General features: G+C 40.5%; 1 protein-coding gene across 1 annotated transcript in view; it reads left to right on the top strand.

Moving 5' to 3' along the window:
• The first annotated feature begins 8708 nt into the window (after positions 1-8708).
• kitlg (KIT ligand) overlaps positions 8709-26231 on the top strand; it is a 43587-nt gene continuing 26064 nt past the window's right edge. Inside the window, exon 1 of the mRNA XM_011472884.3 lies at positions 8709-9072. Coding sequence (XP_011471186.1) covers positions 9058-9072 — 15 coding nt within the window. The 5' untranslated portion in view covers positions 8709-9057. The remainder of the gene's footprint in view (positions 9073-26231) is intronic.

Genomic DNA, 26231 nt, shown 5'->3' with positions numbered 1-26231 from the left:
CATGTCATGTTCAAGAAACCAGTCTGACATGATTCCAGCTTTATGACATGGTGATTATCCTGCTAGAAGTATCCATTAGAAGATGGTACACTGTGGTCATAAAGGGATGGATATGGTTAGCAGCAAAGCTCAAGTAGGCTGTGGCGTTTGAACCATGCTCAATTGGTACTAAGAGGCCCAAAGTGTGCCAAGAAAATATCCCCCACACCATGACACCACCACCAGCCTGAAACGTTGATACCAGGCAGGACGACAAATTCTGACCCTGCCATCCAAATGTGGTAGCAGAAATGGAGACTCGTCAGACCAGACAATGTTTTTTCAAAACAAATATAAAAGAAACAAAGGTGACATATCGGACAAGGAGGGGCAGGCAATTAAAATTGTTCAATGTAGACATGTTAGTTGTCATATGAACCAGTTTTTTTAGTGCTTTTTAAACAGAGTGTATGTGGTGAGGTCTCTAAAAATGTCATGAATATGAAACGTACCATTGTTGTGCGAGTGGTAAGTGTATTGTGTAGTATTTGTAAGGATATCCTAAGTTGCACGCACTTATGACGTATGAGTGTGGCTGCCGTGTGGTGGTCTTACACCACACTCAAGTCTTTAGAAAGGTGTGAGTACTGGCTCCTTACTGAATGCCGCCCACACAGGTAGAGCATGTGATACATAAGTGCCTGTAGGACTGTCTAATTTCCTCATTTCTAACAGTCAGGCTGCATGCAAGAAGCGTATCTTTTACAAATGATCAGCACTAAAGGGGTCTTTGTTAAGTCTATAGGATTTGGGAAAGTTGAAAAAATGAAAAATTAGAACGACACACCTGCATCTCGCCTTCTTCACTCTTGCTTACCCTTGTGAGTTGTATGAGTTTTCACTATGACCCATTTTCCGGAGCATTCCCGTAGAAAAATTTTGCATGAATACTTTTACTCTATAGGCTCACCGAGCTTTGTTATTTTTGTTATGGACCACCAGCATGCTCCGCACAGATTTGTCCATTTTTCCCCCATATCCATTCATAAGGGCAGTTGTGACGTAGGCCTCTGCTTTTCAAAGGTTTGTCCTTTTCTTGTTCAAAAAATTTCTCCATGCCCTGAGTTAAGATTTGGAGGTCTGGACTTGATTGATTGAAATATAGGAGACACCTTTTTGCCAGAGGAAAATGCTTTTGCAGCAGTTGTAGAACTGTACTGATTAATGACAGCCGTTTACAAGTTTAGCTTTCTAAATTCTTGCCATTGCGGTTTAGATTGCATGTTTAGATTTTCTCTTAAAGTTCTGTAACCCCACCTTCTTTTTTTGTTGTTGTTTTTAGTGAAGTACTAAAACTGATGACATACTGAAGTTATAGCAAAATACAATAAGTGAAATATGGTTCCCTCTGAGCACAGACATAAGAGTAGCTGGGGCGGCCGTGTTTCAGAGGCAGAGCAGATGACCTCTGATCGGAAGGTCGTAGATTTGGTTCCTGCCCTGCCAGCCCATGTGTCGAAGTGTCCTTGGACAAGACACTGAACCCCACATTGCTCCTGGTTGGCACCAGTATTATGTAGCAGTGCCACCGTCAGTGTGTATGGATGAATGGGACTGTCCCTGTAAAGCACCTTTGACTTCTAAGAAAGTGGCAAAGCGTTCAATACGTATAAGCCATTTACCATTCAGCTGAGTTTCAGCCACAGAAAACTTGTCACCATAGCTCATGAAATAATATTTAGAAAATCAATTAATGCATAAGCCTATGTTTGCGTTATTTTATTTTAATTGAACTTTCATCAATTCTCTGCTCTTGACTTATCATTTGGATTTTGGGGTATATTATTTTACCACTTTCTGCATTTTTACTTCTCTGCCTTCATCCATGCATTGATGGCCAGAGGCACTTAGTCCTTGTTCTGCATTCTTTGACTCTGCTGAATCCTAAATAGTGCTTCTTCCTGCTCCTGGTGCTCAGATCGGTTTTCGTTAAAAAAAAAAAATTGATGTAGTCACGTTCATTTCCTCTTATGACATTCCACTGAAAAGCCTTAAACCACCAAAAGCAATTGCTCAACATAAAAAAGTGGGTAGAAGCATATTGACGCCCACACTTTGTCAATGGAAGAAAGTGATTCTTACTCCTGTTAAAACAAATAAAGTCACAAACGATAAATAGAGTAATGACAGGTAGAACACATGAGAACCGGCTTTTTTCTTGGGAAAAAAAAAACAACATTCTCTCTCTCCTGAGGCAAGTCAGTACATTGCTACTGGAATTTCTGAAGCGTGAACTGTTTTTACTACAGTTCAACAGTTTTCTAGATTACTCATAAGGGAAAGCACCTGAAGCATTTCCGTCTAGCACCAGTGTCACAGCATAGACACCCATTAGACCTGAAAAGTTTAAACTCAGCACATCGTAGAAGTGCTGAGTTATGATGTTTATTTTATGAGTAATGATGATTATTTTATCAAAAATTTTAAAAACATTGTGCTCACAGTTTTTCATTTTCTTCTGCATCTTATCTAAAACGTTCCACTCTGTAAAACTGAAACATCATTTTACACCTTTTCCCATGCTTGGAAAGCTTTACATTTGGTCAAAATAACCACAAATTATGGAAGTACATATAATCAAAGTGGGATCTACATTAGACTGTGAGGTATGAGATACCATTTACTGCTATCAGTTATGAAGGAAACTCCAGGAAAGGACTAGTTTTCCTTTAGGGTTTTTGATTACTGATTACATAAATAACTGAGACTATATTGAGACTAGTGAAAATGCTGACCTGTACAGAAAACATTAAGGGGCAAACATGGTGTTCAGCTTTATGTTTTTGTTGGATCTCTACGCTCAAGCCACATTTTTCAGCTTCCTCATTTAATTGAATAAAATAAATTACTTGTTAAAATCTAGAAGCATCTCATCAAGTCGTCAAGCTATTTTGAGAAGATATTCTTTGACGTTTCTAGCACTAGAACCATCACAAGCCATACTAAAACGGACAAAATCTTTATAGAACATCTTTTGAAAATAATCGACAAACATTTAACTTTAAAGTGTTTCTTGTTGTTTTTGTGTGTTGTGGTACTTGTACATCTGTAAATTCTTACGTATGGTTCATTCAAGCAGCTCAGAGTCTCTCTGGACTTCAGGGGTCTTGACTGGAACAGGACTGAGGATAGGGAGAAAGAGATTTTTTAATGCATTTCATTCACTAACATTTCTGAATGCAATTCAGTGAGATGTTCTTGTTCACCTTTCAGCACATCCCCTCAGGGGTCACTACCACGAATCAGCATTCACCGATCCACAGATTTGGTTTGGCAGACAGTTTTACGCAAGATGCCCTTCCTGACAGCTGGGGACCAGCACTGGGAGACCCAGACTTGCCTCGTTTTTTTTTTATACCTGCTTATTTCTGTTTATTGTCACAGGGAGGCTACTGTCTGGATAAAGGTGGTCCACACCTCAGACAGTTTGCCAGTCCGTTTTTCAGAGGGAGCTGGAGTTCTCGAATAAAACGCATCCATGCACAGGGAGAACATGCAAACTCCGCACAGAAAGAACCCAGCCAGGATTTGAACCAGAACCTTAATACTGTGAGGCTAGAGGGCTTGCCGCCGCAGCACCGTGCAACCCAAATGGATGTTAAATTATTTAAGGTTCTGGTCGGAGTCAAAATTCTTATGTGAGCTTTGTGATTTACTAAGCTTAAACAGCCAAATAAAGATATTAATAATCTATTTTATGAATAGGATGCCTTTGAAAACTCACTACAGTAAATAGGACACTGAGCATTCACTCACCGAAAGGTAAAAGGTACTATGCAGAGCTGTTCATAAAACAGAGGCAGCTAAGACAGTACAGTACAAGTTTTCACATACCATCTGTATTTCACTCTCTGTAGCGGAGGAATTATTAACCCAGGCCAAAGTGCCCAAGGCTTGGGGGAGGTCAGAGCAGATAATAAATCTTGGTGGCATTTTCTGTCAGCCAGCCATGTCCTTGACTGACAGACTCTTTGAGACGCTCAGTGACATACTTAGCAATTTGTTGTTCACCTGGGGCCCTCTGCAGCGGTTGTATATATTTTTTTTTGTTCTTAACTATAGGGTAAAATGTCAAAAAACTTCCTTACTGATTAACTTTTAGACAACATCAATGTCAAGAATCCAAATGTATTGATTATTAGAATTTAAAAACAGAAATCACATTTCAATATCATAGAAATGCATTTTATTTTATATCCATTACTTTTACTTGGAAAAACAATAAATGTATTAAATGCAAGAATTTGGTAATCCCTCACTTCCTAAAAGGAACAAATAATGATTTTCTACCTGTTCTTTACATTGTTAAGTTTTACTAAAGAAGCAAAAGAAACTGAGTTTTTTATAGAGTTTTTCTGTTCTGTTGTTGATTATTATGTTTTATCTGTCTTCCAGCACTTTTGGAAGTTTGCCATCAAACATCTTGCTTTCTCTTTGCTTTTGCGCAACACCAACAGTAAAAATCCTCCCAAAAACGTATATCTGCATTCATAAAATAAATGATGTATTGTTTTTATGAATATAACAAATATCTCAGTTGTTTTTCTGCCTCATTCTGTCTTTTCAGTGCAGCTTCACATTAGATCTGAAGTGAAATATATGGACTATCATATAGAAAGGAACGACATGGAATAAAAATGTCTAGAATGCAAAATAATAATAAGCTTTACATTTTTAGCAGACGCTAAGTAAACTAAAGTTTCAATCAACATGACTTCCCTCAAAATTGCGTAATCTCTTGTCAGTTTGCCAGTCGGCGTTTTGGGGGATGGGGCACCTGGGCTGAGGAGACCTGGGGGGGTTTGGGGGGCTGTTTCACCACCAGGGGACAGTCTACCAGCTGTCCCCAACTTACCCTCTTCCTCATATAATCACTTATTAGGGTGGGGGGTCGGGGGGTGCCAGCCTGCGATGCACCTTGGGGGGAAGAGCTACTTGGCAGTGGTCCCTCCTCCCATGGTTGCCATATGAAAACCCCCTTGTCCAAAGTTCCAACAGTGAGTGAGCCTGGTCGGACCATGTTTACATCACTCCTTGTGGACCCCCACCACTCTTGGGCATCCTCCTCCTGAGCAGGGGTGGCTGGCCCCTACCTCTCTCTCCTGGACCAACCTGGGTGGGTGGATGACTGGAGCATGGGGCGGGTCTCCCTTGGGGCGCCCGTGCATGGGGTCAGGGTGGGGGGATGCTCAGAACTCCTAGGTGGTAATGGGCTGCTCGTCTAGGGCTGGGGGTGCTCTCCCGGGGCAGAGCCAATTCGTTGGGCCCTCCTGGCGTGGGGGGGGGGGGGGGGGGTTCCCCTGGTTGGGCTGGAGCTTGCACTCTCTGTCCCCTCATGCCTCCCTGCTCTCTGGCATTGGGGGCCCCGTTGCAGTCCTGCTGGCCCTGACCTGGGTGGCGGATGCAATTACTCGGCGGGCGGTTGTTCTCTATTTGCTACTGTGTGGGTTCTGGCTGCCGCTGATGCTGCAGGGGAGGTCTTGGTGTGGGGATGACTGGGTACTCTCCCTCCTGCCTTTTAAATTCCATAATCCACCTCAGAAGAACAGAAACACTCACTCGAGCACAAGTGCTATCTCACCTTTCCACAAATAGTTTGGGTGACTGAATGAAATGTTTCACATGTGTTGGTCTGAAGGCATAAGTATGCGTGTGTGAACATGAGTTGTTTTGTGTACATGTTGACATGTTTGTATGTGAACATTTTTGGAGCCAACAGGTATGTTTATAACATTTGAGTGTCTGTGCAGACAGGCTCCGCCCCTTCTAGATTTGTATTATTTGTAAACATGACTGTTATGACTATAAACATCCAGCAACTTGTTGGTTTATGCTGCTTCATGGTTTTAACACCCCCCCTTTAATCATCCCCCTCTAACATCCCTCTCTCTTCCTTCCTCCTTTTCTTTTCTGTCCCGTCCAACAAATATAAGTAAGATTAATAAAGTCTATCCTAATTTACAAAAGGGGTTAATTCAAATATACACCTAGTGTATCAAATGTTTCATAACCCCTATTGTAACAGTGAAATATGTCCAACACAAGGCGCTTTCAGCTCTGATCTATCTGCCCAGCTGTTGGACACGACAAGTTAAAAAAAAAACTGGAAATACGCAAAATAAAATAAAAATTATAAAAAATAAATCTTCAACAGACTGGCAACCTGTCCAGAGTGTCCCCTGCCTTCACCCACAAGTGGCCGGGATAGGCTCTGGCAGCCCCGTGACCCCGAAAGGGACAAAACAGTTAAGGTTTGTGTGAACACATATTTAATTTCTTATCAGTAGGCTTTACATCTCATTACTACAGGTGAGGAACATGACAGGTGAAACGCTCCCTGGTATCTGCCTCTCCTGAGACCACACTTCCCTGCTTGAAACGTGTGTCAGGAAATAAACCCGCCCAAATTATGTCCATCCACCTGAAGCAATTTTTGCCCAAAGTCAGAATTGAGCAGGAAACCTCCCAGACTGGATGAACACAGAGCTGATATCCTGGACATGGTAATCGCTTTTCAATCAGGGAAAATGGGCCATTTCCCACGGCACACCTGACCACATCTCGTGCCGTGGCACACCAGTTGAAAAACACTACTCTAGATATATCACTGTACACATTGTTTCAAGCTGTCCTCGCCCCACTTAATGTTGATTAGTTGAATCAAGTAATTCATGGTTTTGTTTCACTCATCTTACATTTTCTTAGTAAAAAGCAGGACGTAGAACATGGTTGTTTGAAAGACAAGCAGATATTAAGAGACATGGTTGTAAACCTACTGATGGCTTTGTTGCTCCCAGCAGAAATGACTAAAGTGTCCTGCACACATATCTTATGTAAAGTCTGCCTGTAATCTTCACTTGTTTTTAAAACAATGAACCCATTGTTTCAAAGGAGAGAAACATCCATATAATTTAGAAGACAGAATGCTTTAGCGGAGATAATAAATATTTTTTGAACAGCAAAAGGAACACTGGGTTTTACAAGAGAAAGCCCACCATTTCCTGTAGTAAAGAAAAAATGAAGTATTGGAAAGCCTTTCCTTAGCGATTTGATTTAATCACAGCTGCCGTCTACTTATGGGTCATTTAATGCAGTTAGGATCTCTTCAAAGAAAAAGCTGCCATCTGGACGGACCTGTGTCTTTGACTTCTTTTTTGTGTCTGGCCCCTGGCGGCCAACAAATAATTACAACAGCAACTACTAGGAGGGCCACTTTAGACTCCCATACTACACTTCAGACATGCTCAAAGTGTTAAGTCAAGGAAATCCAGAAAAGCTGGAGCACATCCATCAACCATGAATGCCTAGTATTTGCAGAACAACCACATTGTGCAATTATGCCTGCTAGACAGATGCCTTAGACGAGAGGTACATGGGTGCTTTGTTTCTCAATTAAGGCAGTGGTCACTCTGCAAACAGCTCCACTTTGTAATCCGATTTTCTCATGTGCTCAAGCCAAAGCCTTTAAAATTCAACAATCACACCAAAGGCCTGTGAAAGGCTGGAATGAGATACATGACACCTGAAGTCAGACGTCTCACATCCTCTTCCTTTGGATTCGGTACGTTCTTGACAACCAGGCAGTCAGACAAGTTTCCTCAAAATATAAAAATACTGTATACTGAAAATGCAAATTGCAATGGTATTTAATTGCTTGAAGGGCAACTGCTGTTTAGTTTGATGCAGGAAATAATAAATGCATGTGTCTGCAATGAAATGTAGACCCTTAAAAAAAACATCTATCTTAGATGACCCCACCCTTCCATTGATGTGTTCTCCCTACCATGACAAAGGTGGATAAAGGTGGAAAGATTTCATGTAATCCATGGACACCAGTGAAGATCACAAATCATTGAAGAAAAAAGGTTCAGAGCACTGTCTAGTGGGTCTAGATGACCCAACTCCCAATGGTAAAGTGCCTAGGATAGCACAAGGGTTACACATTGTTTTATTGGCAGTGAAAGCATGTGCATGCAATTTTTATGACAACCCATATTGTAACATTTAGAAGATTTTGTACCATTAATAACTCTGCTCTGTTATCTGCTGTCATCTTTTTTACTGAAGCTTAACTGACTGTTTTATTACACTCAACATCTCAGATCATAAGCAGACAGACATTTATAAACTCTGCAGGAAATTCTGAAGAACAACTGAATTTTTAGCACCTCTGATGTGGTCAAACCTCCCAAAATGTCTTTTTTTTTAAGATTTACATATGAAAAGCGGATTACTAAAACATCTAATACAAGGTATTAGTGCATTTTGTTGTTATTAAAGAACAGAGTGAGATCACATGACTGGCTGGGTTTACCTTGTTTTCTTTTTTTTTTGTTTGTTTGACAAAACTTTTTTTATTCCTGTGTTTTCCACACAGGCTCAATCCCTCAAATTCCGTGACAAACGCTTTGACTCACAAAAATGAGTCATTTGCTCTGTGAGCCTCCATAGCAGCACAGAAAACCTCGCCATCTGCGATGTTGTACAATGCGTCTTTATTAAAAAAAAAGGAAAAAAACATGATCACAGGCCGAAACATCAAACTTGAAGCCTTTTTTTGTCTTTGTCTGAAAGAAGCTCTGTTGAAGCACTGGACCTGTGTCTCCCCTGAGATCTGTTTGTACTGGCAGCAGTGGTGTCAGAGGAAACCTTTTCACACTCTCCAGCCCGTCAGAGGGCGGCTCTTTGACTGCTTTTTACGCATCATTATAAAGGCTTAACTCCCTCCCTCTGCGCGCTGTCCCGCTCCTCCGCTGCCAGCCCTCAGTGTCTGGATCCATGTTGTAGCCTAGATTGACGGGTTGACATAACAGCCTATAAAGATTGAACGTTTGTTTACTTTTTACCTCCTTTTGGGTGCTTTTTCCCCCTTTTTATTCACCTGCATTTGGATACCTCTGACTCACTTAGGCATTGGATATGTGCACACAGGATGATGACAACCCCTTTCCTCCCCGTAGAAGTAAAATAAAATAGGCTTTCGCACACACTGGATTTAGGCTACTCCTGTCGTTCCATATGAAGAAGTCAAAAGTAAGTGTCAGCCTTTGCTGTTTTGCTGTCCTCTTCCTTGCTTGAGCCTGGGGATTAGCCGTTTGGGGCTGCAGCGCGTCACGCTCCTGCTGCGCTCCAGGAACCGGGAAGACGTTTGAATCAGAAACGGGGGTCTTTTTTGCGCCTTCCGTGAGAGCAAGAGCAGCGCTTTGGGGGACTTCAGGTGGACTCGAACGCGTCAGGGATCACAGCCAGCGGCATGGAGGCTTCCCTCCATAGTGCCACGCTTACCAAAGGGTTTCGCGTGTTCGCGCGGCGTGCAGCTCTGTGGAGTTTGTGATAATTCTAACTGCGCCAGTCTGGAGTCCCACCGGACTCTCACTTTTATTCATGAACGAGATTGTGGTCTAAAGTCACTTTTGATGCGCTGCAGTTATCCATCCAATGTGATGGAACAAAACCCAAATCGGGGCAACAGCGTACGATGGGGTTCGTTACGGTTGCCCCCCCCCCCCCCCCCCCTCGTTAAAGCTACAGTTCTGAGGTGAGAATTCGGCGTCAGGTGAGTCCTGAAGCTGATCTGGACAAAAGCTGAGCTCCGGCGGCTTGACCCGCTGCGCGCCACCGCAGCCCTGACCAGCCTGCAGACTTTTAGCTTAGGTTAAAACTCTGCAAGCCTTGACCCCGTAATCTGTGGCCTATGACGTCCCTGTCCTAAAATGTTTAAACACTAGACTACAGACTTATTTTCAGATCGATGTTACTGTTCAACAGTGCATTTTTCTTGTCCACCATAAAAGCAAACGGACTGGCTTTGCGGTGAAGGAATAAGTGAAAACGTCATGTCCTTTAAGTGAAAACATATTTCTCTCCTGCTCATTGGGACCTGAAGGCTTTTTGAGGAGGAGCTGGTAGATTATTTCTTAAATTGGTTACCATGCCAAAACTACATTAAGTTACATGGATTTATTCTGTGGAGAGGAAAAAGGCGTTGTTTAAACTGAACATAATGTAGGTTTAATCCTCTTGTGTTATCCCCAGGCTGTTTATCTAAAACCAGCGCATTTCAGGGTTTTCTCTGCTGCAGTCTGTGCGATATCTTAAGCTGCTTAAACCAGATTTTAAAATAAAAGGACATAAAGCACATTAATATGGTTCTAATAGGGTGTGTACGTGGGTGCATGCAGGGGTAACACGCCTTTGAAGTTCCTGGAAACTGTGTGGGCATCTGATGTGAGACAGACTATCTACAGTTTCTTTGATGCCTTTTTTGAATCAAGTTCAACTGCATTAACAAAAATGTTGTCATTTATTAATGTGTGGACATGAATGAAGTGATCGATTCTTGTAAATCCGTTAGTGGCTGTCTGAATTCCACTCCCAAGAAAGGCCCAACTCCTTCTAAGCTTTAGAATTTTTTGTGATCTTCCTACAAAATATATTTTCTGGAGAAAATGGAAGAATTATTGCAAACTGAAGATGATTTATCTTCTGCAAAGTCTTTCTGAGAGCAGGTTTTTCATTGGGTTTTGACAATTGTGCTGAAGTGAAGGATTTATTGAAAATTCTGGAAAGTTCTTTTTGTTCTTTTCAAGAATCAAGTCATATTTTGAGGCAATCCAGGCAGCCGGAGGTGCAGAAGGTGATTGACAGAGAAAGCGAGAGCCTGCTCATGTTTTGACACCTTCACCAAACACTTGGCACCAGTAGGGAGCGCTAGTATTCCTATGCCAGCTGCACAGGGCTTTGAGTTGTGGAGGTTTAGAAAGGCGTCACAAAACAGGCCTCTGTCATTCCTGCTACTAAAAGGGATTTATCTTTATGTGTGGAGAAGTTGGTTGGCCTTGCCTTTCCTCAGACGGGGTCAGAAAGTGTCCATGAATCTAAAGACATGTCTTCCTTCTCAAATCTGTCTGCGATAGGCAGAGGGGGATCTCTAAAATTTGACGTGTAGCAGGTGAAATGATGCAAAGCAGGTGAAGAGGCGTTAGGAGGTTTTTGGCAGGCGGGACGGCGGAGACCTGGATGTGGACTGTGCAGAAGAGCCAGGCCTGAACGGAGGCAGGCTGTAAATCTGCTGGCCTGTTGCTCACGCAAGCAGGCTCAGTTTACCTCCTCTTTATTGTTATGGCTTCTCGCCTGCTGGGGGACCAAGAGGCTTCATCAGAACCCCTCAGGATAACTAGGTCAGCTTCCAGAGCCTCAGGAGTTGTATTTTAAGTTTTTGTCAAGAAAGTGCAAGCGAAAAAGAAAAGAAAAAGGGGGGTGACAAGTAATCAGCAATGCATCATGAGATTTATTTTGTCACATGTTCCACGGAAGCAAACAGGAGGTCAGCATTGTGGCTAGAAGGGTGTTACTGTGTAGGAGTTAGACCTCCAATAATCACTGCCGAATGAATTTGCTAAGTTGTTAACCAGATTATTCTTACAGCAGGAAACTATATAACAGTAAATCTGAACCGGTGTGACAGGTTGTGGTCAGGCGCTCAAACTGCAGAGAGGTGCAGCTGCTGCCGTAGAAAGGACATGTTTACCCCCCTCAAGTTAATTCCATGACTTCAACATGCACTTTGAAGTGCTGTTCGAGCTTTGCCATGCATTACCACTGCCATGCACATCAGCTCCAGCAGACAATTTATGTCATGTCACAGAGCACCTTGTGGAATCTGTAAATAATTGCTATCAGTTGTGGATTTTTTTTCAACGGAGGTGCAGGTTGTGCTAGCAAAGGATGTTTGTCGGATCAAAAAGCCACCAACGATACAGGTTTTGTTCATTCCTCTGCCTTGCCTGCACGCCGGTCTTCATGTTCTTGGCCAAACCTATCCCTTTTTGCATCTTTTCTGCCTTACTGTTGCACATTTTCCATTGTAGACATGTTTCGATCAACCTCAAAATTTATTGATGTAGCACAATGTTTTATTTTTGACTGCAGTGTAGACTTCTTTGGGTTGAAGAGTGAATGTTCCAGGAAACAAAAAAACATTCATCGCGTCTCCTCACCTTTTCCTGCAGCTCTGCTTGTCCTTAAACTGTTGTGAAACTCAATGAAAAGAAATAAAGGAAAATAAAACATGACAATATGCTTTTTTTAAGACTTGGCTAAGCTTTTCAGAACCTTCACAATACGTTTCCCACTCACTTAGTCATCACAGTGCCCAGTGTCTTACACAAGGACACATTCACATGTGCAGGAAGAAAAGGAAGAAGTGTAATGCGACATCTAGTAAGGGGACATGTATATGAAGGTATTAATGTTCCAAAATGGACGAGCTTGTGGATTTGATTTGAGAACTTATAATACAGAATGTGAAAACTTGTGCATCAAAAATCTGCATCTGTGTGTAAAAATCTTCTGCTGTGAACTGACAAATTTCCATTTGCATGTGTTTATTTAGAGTTACAACTTCAAATCTGTGATTACAACTGCTCAAATGTGCTTCTGCGTGTGCTCGAATCTGCTGGCGCAAATCACAAGTGCGCTACAGCTGCACTCTCCGTGTTAATACAAAATGATTGAGATTCTCTGTCACATTTTAACGATTATCGGAAGAGTTATTAAAGCAGGAAGTCCGAATCTGTGAAGATCTTTCTAACTTTACCAAGTCCTCTAAGTCCTGCACTCTGATTGGTTGACTCCGCCTCCTCTAACCCTCCCTCCCCCCCTTGTTCCATTATCGGACACAGATCACTTTTGACACAAATTTCTCGCAAGGAATGTATCAGAATTCAGGGCGCAGTTGTAGCGCACTTGTGATTTGCGCCAGCAGATTCGAGCACACGCAGAAGCACATTTGAGCAGTTGTAATCACAGATTTGAAGTTGTAACTCTAAATAAACACATGCAAATGGAAATTTGTCAGTTCACAGCAGAAGATTTTTACACACAGATGCAGATTTTTGATGCACAAGTATTCACATTCTGTATTACAAGTTCTTAAATCAAATCTACAAGTGCGTTCTTTTTGGAGCATTTTTACCTTCATACATGTAAGTCACTTGTGGATTTTGTGACTCTGTGCTGATTCAAGACCTATTCCTGTAGAATACGAAAACATGGAGCGTTTTAAGGTTGAATTCATTAAACAGGGAAAAGACAGTTTACTGAAAAGACGGTTATCTAATTCATGTAAGTGTGCTGAGGTTTAATGCATGATTTTATAGTAAAAACAAAAAAGAGACTATGTTTATATTACAGAGAAAATTATGTATTTTTAAAGAAAGTTAGTTTAAAATAAGAAAAGTTTAAAGTAAGAAAATTATGCAGTATATACCAGTATAAAGGGAAATGTTTAATTTTACAATATCTTTGTGAACAACAATAAACCTTTTAGGTCATATTGCTTTAATCCATCCTCAGTGGTTTTCTTAGCTAATTTGTTCTAATTCAAATTCAGATAGTTTGAATGATATATGCACACAACTTAGCCGTAAATCAGCTTAACAGCAAGAAATATGCATCAGAAAAAAACTGCTTTGAAAAAGGCCTCACTTTGAGCTTTACATCTATCTGAAATATAAACCCTAAACCCAGAAAATCCCAACATGAAGCCATTTATCAAAGTGTGTCAGATAACCAATAGGGTGTTTGTCTTCATATAGGAGCGCAGCTTTCAAGCTAATGAAGCCTTCCAGGAAGCTAGAAATCTCACCGGAGGAGCTGGAATCCATATATCACTGCACACTGAGATGTGTCAGTCAGGAATTCACTTTAAAAGTATCATGCAAGCAGGACATTTCAGATGGAGTCATTTGATCGCACCTGGTTTGGGGCTTGAGTCTCTGCAGGAAGAAACGTCTTTAGTTGGGACTGGCAGGGTCTTTAGCTATCGTGTGAATGCGAACATTAATTAGGAAATAAGTGCCATATGGAAGCAGCGCCGCATCAGATACAAGTGTTTCATCAATTGGCAGGAAGTCAGAACCAGAGGCCAGAGTTTTGTTTTTTTCCTAGAGGCAGCAGACTTAACATTTCAACTTTTAACTGGGAGGTCCAAATGTGTGTAACAAACATGCCATAAATTTGATGCTGACAACAGCCTTACTCAGTGTCTGTTGGCTGGGGCCTTGCATTATTGATAAGTCTCGGCTAATTTCCCCATTCCAGTTCTATTATTCATAACTATATACAGTATGCACTAAATCATTGTGTACGTATTTAGAGTTATGGAGGGGTTGTCTGGGGCTACATCACTCTTTATGAGCAACTCATTTGAAGGCATGACTAATAGAGATCATTTAGTAAGAAACAAAAAATAATAAAAACAGCCACAAATAAATGGGTTCCCTTTCCGAAGTGTCCAACTAGATTTTCCAGTTTGCATTTGTTCCATCGGGATCCTAAAATGAAAAGTCACTGAAAGAACCAAGAAACTTGGCCATTTCCTATACATCCACTCTGACGAAAATTGTGTTTTTGGTGTTTTTAACATGTTCATGTAGCATTTTCTTGATGATCAATCAGGAGCAGACAAAAAACTGCCATTGAAAAAAGCTTGTAGGTGTGACATAGAAGCTTCTTGTGGCGGCCACAAGCTTCCCATTCGGATGCTTCCACTTGTAGACGACTAGATCCATGTACGTCTTTGTTTTCCTCATTTGAGCTGGAATCTGGATCTAAACTGTACGGCTGGATAACTCCAGGCCTTAGGCTAGCAGGAGAGAGTGCAAACAGATGGATGATGGGAAGGGTGCGGGAAGGAACTCCTGCTTCTCTGAAGAAACCATGTCCTAAAAGATGACACAAGTTGTTGATTTTAGCTAAAAACAGCATCAATATAAGTAAAAGACCACTAGGAACACTTGGAAAATAGATAAAAAGATAATCAGAGTGGGACTTTATGACATTTGGAGACGCTTCATAGTTTACGGCAGTTAGAGATTCCATGAGGCTGATGAAAGGAGCCTTAACAAAGACATTAAAAAGTAATATGAGGGAGAACCTTCAGAATCTTCTGGCCACGTGTGATTGTCAAGGTTTTGTTTTATTAGAAGGTCTGCAGACAATGAACAGAACAGACTCTGTCCTGAAGTTGACTGTTTATCAAAGGGTTTCTCCTTTTGTCTCAGAGCAGGTGCTTCTCCCAAAATCTGATTAACTGAAAGTGTGGAGAAAAGAGGCAGCGTCTACTTCAATTATTTTCTCCCATGTGTTTTAAAGCACATGCAAATCTTCCACTGGTCTTTCTGTTTTAGCCAAGTTACACAAGCACAGTGTGAACAAATGCTGAACTTACAGCTCTCCTTTAATCTCAACGTCTCTGCTCCCTTCCTTTTCCTGTCTCATCTGATCACTTTTGTCAGCATTACGAGAACATCAAGGCAGTTTCTTGTTGTTGCGTGGAGATTCATGGCTCACGTTTGGCAGGTGAAACCCCTTTTTAAATCCTAGACTCACTGTGGAAGTCAGTATCAGCCAAGCAGCAAAGTCAAACAAGTCTGTTTAAGTTGGTCTATGGATTGTTGACTCTTAGTGGATACTGGGTTTTTGTAATAGCCATAACATGCAATTAAACATATAGGGAGATTTGAATTTAACCCTACAGTTGGCTTATACCATGCAAAACAATTTTTTAAAGTGTATTTAATGTTCATACCAAAAATAATACAAATATGAATATTTAGAACCGTTTCTGAGTATTTCTCTAAAAACCTGCGCTCTGAGCACCAGCCCCTCCCAACCCACAAAAACAAGTGGGTTCTCACAATCTGGGATAGACCATTAAGATCAGCCCCTTCCATCTTTGCAAAAGTTCAGATGCTGTTTGTTTTCGTGGGCGAAACGCAGACACGCTGCCGAGGTCGACTCTAGGTTGCCGTCATGAAACGGGGTACTCTTTTGTGTGCCAACGATTATGTGTTATCATATACATGGATATTGTTTACTATAAAAGGCTTAAGAATAGCATGATATAGGTCCTTTAAACTCAATTGTGTTTTTAGTATACAATCTGAAAAAAATGATAATTCAAAACTTGGCTTCTGATAAACCAGATGAGAATTTTCCCATAAGACCTAAAGACCCAGTCCAATCATATTTTAATCCATTGTAAAAGCATTCCCAGCGGTCTTTTCATTCTGATCATGCTTTTTTTAGCCAAAACCAAACAACCTGTCATTTTCTTGGACATAGTTTATGCAGAGTGGCAGGAGTTCATTAGAAATTCTCCTCTGAGTTGGGAGCTGTTGGTGTGGGGCAAATTCACCCTCAGAGCAGAGATCTTGCAGTCAGACCAACAGACATTTTACGTCACAACTTAGCTCCTTTTCAAACTGCATTTCGTCTTCTGCTCCTGATTCACAGTGATTAAAATAAAGAAATACTCTGAAAAACAATTTCAAGCTTTATTTTCTTAATACATGTAGTCCACTATCAGTTACTTTTACGTGTAGCATTCATTATCAGTCACTATTAGTAAAATTTAAGAACATCCTAAAAACGCCAAAGTGGGACTTCAATTACATCTACTTTCAAATAGACCTGGAAAATTCACAGTGCATGGCACTTTATCTCCTACTTGGTAATGTCTTTGGTCTTTATTCAGCAGTTTATTGCTCAGACGTTTTAAGACGATAATCATGGAAGTGTATTCAGTTCCACTTTTTTCTCTTTGGAGCAGTACGATCCTCATGCCACAGTTGCCTGAAACATTTCCTCCTTCGGGGGTTTTTCTGTCCTTAACATGTCACATCAAGTTACATCATAGCTACGGTTTCTTAGTCGTGACAAATCTTTAGATATTTTTACAAGCGCACATTCACGTTTTGCAATTATTTTCCAGTTCTGAGTAATACCACGCACATCCGTCTTAGAGCACATGCCAGAGGGAATCTTCCCTTTCTGGGCATTTCTTTCAACTCAGAAATTACTATTTCCACATGGTCCACGTGCTTTCAAGACTGAAAAAGGACAGTTAATCGGGATTTGTTATGATTATATCCCTTTCTGTGTGGAGAAAATGCTGATAGTTGTTTTTGGAAGTTTTTAAAGCATGATACGCTGTGGGTTTGGAGGCTGTCAGGTTTCATTACCACCTATAAAATAGAGAAAATGCAGTTCCTGCACCCCCCCCCCCATCTCATTTTAAACGATGAAAAAACTTAAATGCTGACATTAAAAGCTCTTCATCTATGATGACAATTGCCATGTAGCTAAAAGGTAATTGTAGTGCAGCCTACCCTGTTGAAAACGGTTAATTACAACGTAAAAATCAGTTTTGCCGCAATAACTTGGTGCATGCTACAGTAACGGCATGCACAGTAAAATGCCCCCCTCACCTCGCAACACTGACAGATTTGGTTTAAGTGAAATTTCTCTAGATCATTGCCCATACGTTTTAGCTGCAACAACACCAGGTGGCCCCTTTACTTCAGCGCTTGGCTGAGCCTCTTTACAGTGACCTGTGGGGTGAACAGTGGCAACAAAACAACTTAGGCTCAGTTACTTGATTGCACAAGCCAACATTTCAACACTGCAGTTTACTTTAAGAGTTTAAAGCAGTATTTTTCAACCTTTTTTGAGCCACTGCACACTTTAACCTTCACAAAAATCCTGTGGCACAACAGCATCCCCCCCCCCAAAAAAGGAGAAAGTCATAGTCTGTATTGATCTACAGCCCCTCCACAATCTCACATGCATTTTTGTGATAATTGTGGCAGAAAAAGCTGGAAACTGCAGCTGTTTTTTCTAAAAGATGCAATAAAAGTTAAGTTAGAAGATTGAAAAACTGTTTGATGTGTGTTTGTTGTGGTTTCAAGACGTTAAACAACGAATGTTCATTGTGCGCTGAGACGCTGTCACTTTAACCCAATGCATCATGGGAGATGTAGTGATGGCAGACAGACTCTCTTCTCTGAGCTTCATGGTTTTGTTCACTTGTTCCACGGTCTGACACCGGATTCTGTGGAAAGCTACACCGCTAAAGACGAGCTTTAGCTGGAATTTTTGTTAGAACTGAGAGACTTTAGGAGCTAAATCAGAACAAGGAAGTGAAGACTTTATCCACTTCTGATTGGTCAGACTGATGACATGTGATTAAGCCTCCAAGAATGATTGGTGGAGACAGTTAAGGGGCGGGACCTTTCCTAAAACAGAGCTGAAGCTGCAGCTAAATCGCGGTACTGTCATTCTTATCAAAATGTCTTTAATAGAATCAAATAAAAACAAATAAAAAAGTATTTTATGATCTTTTATATTCCCAACTACTCAGTGTTTTATCAGGACCTGTTTGGATGAACACAGAGCTGAAATCCTGGAGATGGAAAATGTTTTTAGATCAGTTAATTAGAGCATTTTCCCACGGCACACCTGGCCATTTCCCGTGGCACACTAGTGTGCCACAGCACACTGGTTGAAAAACACTGGTTTAAAGCACTACATTTAAAAATGGGCTTGTAATTAAATGTGACGGTTTAATCCAAAAATAAGGTGCCAAAAAAGAAAAACATAATTATTTAGTTTAGTACAACTCTCTCTTTTTTTTTTGTATGTTAAAAATCACTTCCTTGTACTTTCCCAAATTCCCCCTTCCTGCATTTATCTAGTCATGCTTGAGATTAAAGGCAACTAAAAACAAGTAAAATTCCACTGCAGCACCAAGCACCGGTTGAAGTCTGGATCAGACAACATGCCTTCAGAGATCAATGTCAGGCTGACACAATCTCAATCAATGATTAAAACTGCTTTTCTGAGGTTTCCTTCCCAGGAGCAAGATTTTCCTTTTAGAAGAATCTGAATGGGAGTTGCCTCTGTGTCTCAAAGTATTGCCATTTAGTGTGAGATCTCCTTTCTAATGGAAAAAAGAAAAGAGACACATCCAGCCAGGCGGTGAGGTGAGAACTTGTGAAGGTAAAAGTTTGGCGAAGTGTGTCTGCAGGGAATCTGATAACAAGCACAATTGCACAACTCAGCTCTCTTCCTTGTTGGCCAAGACAAATTCCCTAACTGCAGTTAGTGCATATTAACTAGATCTGTCCTGTCCTTGGTTTGTTGACATTGTAAATAATGCGGCTATATAAAGGGGTTGTAAGAGGATTATAAAACATTACGTTTCCTGTCCAAGGAAAACAAGACAAAGCACGCTGTCATCACACACATTTTATGATCATATTCCCCTGTAAGCTTTTCTCTCTGTAGTCAGATCAAGTTTCTTTCTTGACATGGAAAGGACAAAGTGGTTGTAGCTTGAGCATCAGTAGTTCAAGTCAAAATGTACTCTAATAAAGCAGCAAATTATTTGGATAAATTATGGCCAGGTTCATTTTGGGGTTGCGCATGTGTATCCATCTCTGTATCAGATGCATTAAAAATTACAGCTCTGAGAGAGAAAGACAAACATACAGAAACTTGACATAACAAGGACCATAAGTCTTCAATCACATGCTGGGCAAATCTACTGTAATCAGATTAAGCTGTTGCTTCATCTTCTCAAATAACAAATATGCAGAGAAATTCTTTACAAGAAAAGTAGCAGAACAAGATCTCAACAAGTCAGCAGACCATGACTTCTAACCAAAAGCCTCAATGGAGAACTTTCCTCTTTTTGTTTTCACTGTTAAAACATAAATGTTGCATTTAATTTCTGCTCAGTTTCTTTGATATTTTATTCATGATTTGCATTTTTTTTGGTTAAGAAATTCAATCATGGCTGCTGAAATATACATCTAATTTTTATACAAAAACTCACATATTTGACCTTGTTTAACATATATAAACATGTTAGTTATGCTGATTAGACCTACCAAAGCTATGGAGCAAACAAGCCTCAGTAAGGCAGCATTTAGCAGGTCGTGGGTTTGAGTTCTGGTACAGTCACAGCCGTCACCATGGAAAGCCATAAACATTGCTTTTACTGTGGCTGCCATCATGAAGCAGCGGGTAATTAAATGAAAGTAGTGAACATTTCAGGGAAACTTGCCTGTGAGCTCAATGTATCAGCAGTACCAGTTTCAAAGTGGTCCAATTTTCATTAATCCCACTGCAAAATGTATCAAAGATTAGACTGCTCTGTAGTCAAGGTGGAAAATCTAGTAATATTCAGAAAAATCTGCACATTGACACAAAGTACTATGGGTTCAAGATATATTTAGTAAACTTTAAACTAATCTAAAGCAACTACATTTTAGATATTTGGGACTTTTGGTTCCCGTTTTCTTGGAAATGACAGGATTGTCCTGAATGTCTTAATGTAGTAACCATTTCTTGTGTTCATGAGTGACTTTTTGCGCCTTAAGAGGAAAGGGTGTAAGTTTTTTTTTATGAGAGAGAGAAAAGAAAAATTGAAATCTGCTTATATTGTCTCAATTTAGAGCATTGGGACAACACTTGTTAGAACAGAACAATCAGAGGAAGGATGATGGATGTGAAAACATGACTTGTCCTGTTTGAACAAATGCTTTGACATGTTCTCTAGACCCTAAAGAAGATCAATTAACAACTGATGCATTTACTCCACTTCTATATCACTAGTTTATACAACATTAGTGGAACAACATAGAGAAGGCAAATTCAGTAATTTCTGCATAGAAGAGGTGACAGGGAAGCAGAAGGCAATAATCCCTTGGTCAAGAAAATAACTTTGTACCAACCAGGGACCAACCAGGAAATTAAAAAGAACTTAAGAGTTGATGGTTGAAAACGTGATATCATCAAAAACTGGCCCTAGAAACTAGTGTCTGTGTATTTTACATATTATAACTGTTACAAAGAGTACTCCATCTGTGTTATTCAGTTTTCATAGGTTACTGTAGGATTGGGGGTCAGGCTGTAGTTGTGTTTCCAGTTTTTGTTGTTACCTTCTGTTACCGGCTCCTCTCGTCTCAAGGTTTCTTTTCCTGTCTCTTAAGGCCCGTACACACCGGGACGAATATTCGCCAGGCGTTATTCGCCAGCGTTTTTCGCCACGTCTTTTGTGTTCACACCCAGGCGATTTTCGCTGACGATGAGCCGAGCGAACATGCAATTTCATTCCCTGACATTAGATGGCGCTTAATGTAAACAGAAATACTCCTGTACACAAGGTGGCGCTGCGCAACTTTACGATTCTTAAAGTCGCTTTTCACTCAGAAGAAGAGAGCAAGTATTTACGCGCTTGTCAGAATCAAACAAAGAAAACATGAATATTTCAAGCATCAGTAGCTCCAACTGGTACTTGGTAAGGGGATATTTAAGAATGTCCGTCATTATTTCTTCGCGGCAGTGTAGACGCTACTTGGCGTCTAACTTCTTCGCTGGTATGTGTGCTTAGCAAGGCAGTTTTGTGTTTGAGCGCCCCCAAGTTGTGTTTTACTGTAACTTCAGAAGCTCCAGACACGTGTGCAAAAGCGCCATTCTCATTGGTCGAATAGATTTCGACGCGACGCGTCGAAAAAAAAAAACGAACCCGAGGCGTTTTTTTTTTTTGACGCTTTGGCGCTTGGCGTTTTTTCGCCTCGGTGTGCACACTCTCATTGGTGCCCTTTGTTTAGTCACGAGGCGTTAAACGTCGGCGAAAATCGCCGGCGAAATTCGTCCCGGTGTGAACAGGCCTTTACTCTCTCTCCCTTAAATCCCCTGTCATCTTAACCCTTCTGCTATCTTAGATGACCCCCCCCCCCCATTACATTGACGTGTTCTCCCTACCATGACAAAGGTGGATAAAGGTGGAAAGATTTCATGTAATCCATGGACACCAGTGAAGATCACAAATCATTGAAGAACAAAGGTTCAGAGCACTGTCTAGTGGGTCTAGATGACCCAACTCCCAATGTTAAAGTGCCTAGGATAGCACAAGGGTAGATGACTGCTTGATTGTTTCATCCTTCCTGCTGTTATAATCAAGATCATTTTGTGTGCCTTTCTCAAGTGCCACGAGCCTTCTGGCCTTGTTTCCAGTGTTCTGTACTGAATATAGGAGATCTCTTTTTGTTGGAACTTCCTGCATCTTGCGTTTGTGTCTGCACCTGGATCCTGATATTTACAGACTTCTATAGGTTTTTATGGTATAGAGAAGCTTTTGGAGTGGAAATACATTTTCAGATCATCAGGACAACTATTTTGTTTTGTCTTTTGTTTCCACCTTGTTTTTTTGATCACTAGCAAAATTGTAACCTATAGTAAAACCTTAGAAAAAGCCTCAGATCCAATTTTTGTCTCTCATTTTGTGGCTAACGCTTAGCTCAAAAGAAACGTGTTACATAAGGACAGCTGGAACTGTCTGTAAAGCACCCAAAGGATTTTCTAATTGTAGTTGCAGCTCACACTGGAATGTTTCTGCTTTCATTAAAATTAAAGAAATTAGTTTTAAAACTTGCATTTTTATTATAAGATTCTAAGATTATTGGAACCATCTTTGAAAAACTGTCAGCTGCTGCTTCAGCTTAAATTTTGCTGAAGCAGCAGCTTCTTTGTTAGCAGATTTTCAGCTCAACCGACTTCTGTGCAGCCTTTGTCCCAGAGTCAGAGGTCCCAGTAGAGGGAGTCTGGCTGTTTGGGATAGTTTTAGAGGTCATTTTTGTATCACATGCATTGGTCTTTCAGTCAGTCAGTGTCACCTCACAATATTCCCACTTTCATCAGAATGTTTTAAGCTTTTCTTGTAATTTTTGGTTTTAAGATGAACGTAAAGGTGGCAAAAGACTTTCTTGATTTAGTTTGATTGAAACTAACTTTGGTGCATTTGGTAGAGTTGTCCATCAGACTGATCTGGAGATGGGACCTGTTGGAAAGAAATAAAAGCAAAAAGCCAAACGTGCTCAATCTAAGTTTGGAACCCAACATTTCCCTCATTTGTACACTATTTTTGTCTGGTAAATGTTTCCTACTAAATCCGGTGTTCTTTTTAACCCACAAGAGAGCTTTAACAGACTGAATCTAGTTGGTTTTGTCATAATTTAGTTCAACTGTTTATAGAAACATTTTTGAAGAGTCAAAATAAGCCAATTTCCAACCAAGACTGTATTTGACTGAGGAAGAGCTTCCAGATTTTTCAAAAGTGGTTTTAAAATAAAAAAAAAATTTTAATCCACGTGTATTTTCTGCAGCATTGCATCCATAGATAGCACAGAGCTTTGGCACATTCGAGCTCTTATAAAATTCTGACAGAAGAGGGTGACTTGTACAAGTTTCCTCGAGGTTGTCCTTTAGATGTCCTAAGGCCACAGTCTGGCTAATGTCCTTTGCTGAACTGTTTATTGTGTTAGTGTTAGCAGCCTTAAGTGCCCAAAGTGAATATTCTTAGCTCCTTATTTGATTTCTACTTGAAGTAAATCACGTAAGTGAGTTCTAGTCACTTGAAAAATTGAATTGTGGTTCCTCATTCTCCCCGAATTCATGTGTTGTGTTCTTGTACCTCTGCTTAACTGTCAATTCAAATTACTTTTACACATGAATGTGGTAATTGATGCAACTGGTTTCTCTTGCTGAAAGCTCAGCAGGCTGAAAACATGTTTTGATAGGAAGCATTGGGTTTCTTTGCACAGCAAACTCTCTCTAAACGCTGACATGTGAAAGTGACAAAGACACTGCCTTGTGATCTTGTTTGAGTATTTGTTAGAGTGACAATCAAGAAGAACATCTGGACAACAAGCCCTGTGTTTTTTCTTCATCTTCCCTCCTTTAATCCCTATTATGAAACCTGGGATCTGAGGTCTTGTGGAAAAAATTGAAAACAGTGGTGTGGTGAGACAGCAGATTAAGATAAAATACCCATCTGTTTAACAAAGCAGGATAGTCGTTGCTATGGTGCACTTATATCATGCAAGGTCTTGTGTTCTGCATTTATAAGATTATGCGGATAGGAGGTGTCACAAGACTGTTGATCTGGAGAGCTCACTCAGCCAATGATGTCTTGGGTTCAAAGTAATGATGTGAAATGAGGCGAGGATAATCGTCTTCTGCCTCGGTTTGATGAAATAGAGCAGGCCTTCAGCAGACCTGGAGAGCTGTGATGTTCCTGACAATCTGGCTACTGTCACAATCCCATGAGCCTCTTGTGTTCCTTTGATAATTACACTCCCTGATGTTGCCGCTTTTATTATTCTATAAAGAATGGGTCACCATCCGGCTAAACACTTCAGTTTAGTGTCAGGCTGTAAATTGAATCTCCTAAACTGAATGAAAGAGCTTTATGATGTTTAGTCAAGATGCTTTTCTCACCTTCATTTGGTTGCTTCCAAATGAAGAAAAAACAGTTTGTTTCCTTGTTGACATCAGATACTGTCCAATCAGATAAGAGTTTATGAAATTAAAATTGTGTTTTGCAACACTGGCACAAAACTATGGATTTTGGGTCTATGTCTGTATATAGCATTATGTATTTTGTCTGGCATATGTTCTTTTAAAATAAAGACAATAACTCTTCAGAAAAAGCCGAAAGTAGTGTTTAGACGTTTATAAAGGCCAGGCCACATTTTTGTGAATGTTCTAATTTCACAGTCATCATACGTACACATAGTTGCTGGATCACTTGTATTTTTTTCTATACTGTGCATTATTTTTAAAGCCAGGGCAAAGAAAACCAGTTTTATTTTTCATAAAAGACAATAATAATACTAGATAATAATTATTTCTGTTGGTAGATAGTTTTTGTAAATAAATAGTGGGTGTCAAATCTCCACTGGTCAAGAACATTACTGGTCCAGCACCAAATTAATTATTGGTGTTTGATTTGTGTCGGTCAAGCAAGCATGTAATAACCTAGATGCAGGAAAGAAAACCTCACCACAGACCAGTGGCGGTTCTACACTAACTTACTCCCTGGGCGAGTAACCCCACCAGTGCCCCCCCCCCTGCACACATACAAAATTTGACAACATCCTGTTGTGTTCCCTATCCTCTATTTAGCCATTTTACTCAAAAAATGCATGAATTTTCTAGACTCGTATTACAGGGGGGTCAAACTCAGTCACACAGGGGGCCTAAGTTAAAAACACGCTTAAGGTTTTGGGCCGAAGAAGATAAACATTTACTGAACACACTAAAGCTAAACTTTTAAACCTTTTAAACTGAAATTTTTGAACATAAATATGAATAAAAACAGGAACATTAATCCAGAATAACTCAAGTTAAACCTTAAATAACTTGTAATATTTTGTTCTCCATAGAAATATATTCTGTCAAAATTATACAAATATGAACATGCTGCAGGACAAAACAAAGAAAACCTGGAAATATTAATAAGAAATTACATATCAAATAATTCCATTTTTGTTGCTCTTTCATCATTTTTTTGAGCATTTTTTTTTAGAGCTGGACTCCTGCTTCATTTTTAGCAATAATTTCTTAATGTGTGACGTCCTGTGTGTGTCTTTGTGAAACATATCAGAGGGATTAGATCTAAAAAATAAAACTTATTGTGATTAATATGTTTAGGTCTTATAAAACATTAAAGACTAAATCATAGAACTCATCAGTGGGATTACTCCAAAAATATTTGGCATTTCCCTAAATTTGTGCAACACCAACAGTAGAAATCCTCCAAAAAAACTGAATCCTAAAAAAATGGTCTGATCTCATCCCCCCTCCCCCTCCCCCTCCCCTTCCCTCTGACACACGCGGCTCCGTCTCTATGACGGGAGGCGCAGCTGCGGCTCAGAGTTGATTGGGAGTCCTTTTCTATCTGACAATCCCCTGTTAGTGTGATTCAGCCAGCCACCGGCGAGCTGCGCTCCCCTCTCGAGTTTTTTGACTTATGTTCCAAAGACTACCGCAAAGAGGTGTGGCCGCAAGCGTCTTGCAGCAGAGGGCGGTGGTCACGTGCGCATCGGGTCTGCTGTGTCGGAGCAAAGAATTGTGGGAAATAATCTCCATTGCCTGCTTTCTTCGAAATTGGGTTGAGCACGGATGTTTGTTCTGCCTAATTCCTTTTCATGTGCCTGTTTTACGTTGTTTCACTCTGAGGTATTCTTTTTTTTTTTTGTTTTTTTTTTGCACCATAAGTGTGAAGAGCAAATAGGAGGAAGACATTCTTAAAAGTCTGATGTGTCAAACTAACAGCATCAAGCGTCGGTTGCTGAAGCATTTTCAAATTAAAAGCTCTAAGCTTCCTCTTTGAATATAGTATGTAGCACATTATGTGTAACGCCTCAGGCACGGCCCCCTATGTATTGCCGCCCTGGGCGACCGCCCACATCGCCCATATCAAAAACCGCCACTGCCACAGACAGTGGGAAAAAGACAAGAAACTTATACCCTTCAAACAATTATGCACAGAGAACTTA

The sequence above is a fragment of the Oryzias latipes genome, chromosome 6 (genome assembly GCF_002234675.1).
Source record: "Oryzias latipes chromosome 6, ASM223467v1".
Lineage (NCBI taxonomy): Eukaryota > Metazoa > Chordata > Actinopteri > Beloniformes > Adrianichthyidae > Oryzias > Oryzias latipes.
Note: the sequence above shows the minus strand (reverse complement) of the source record. Positions and strands in the feature narration are given on the sequence as shown.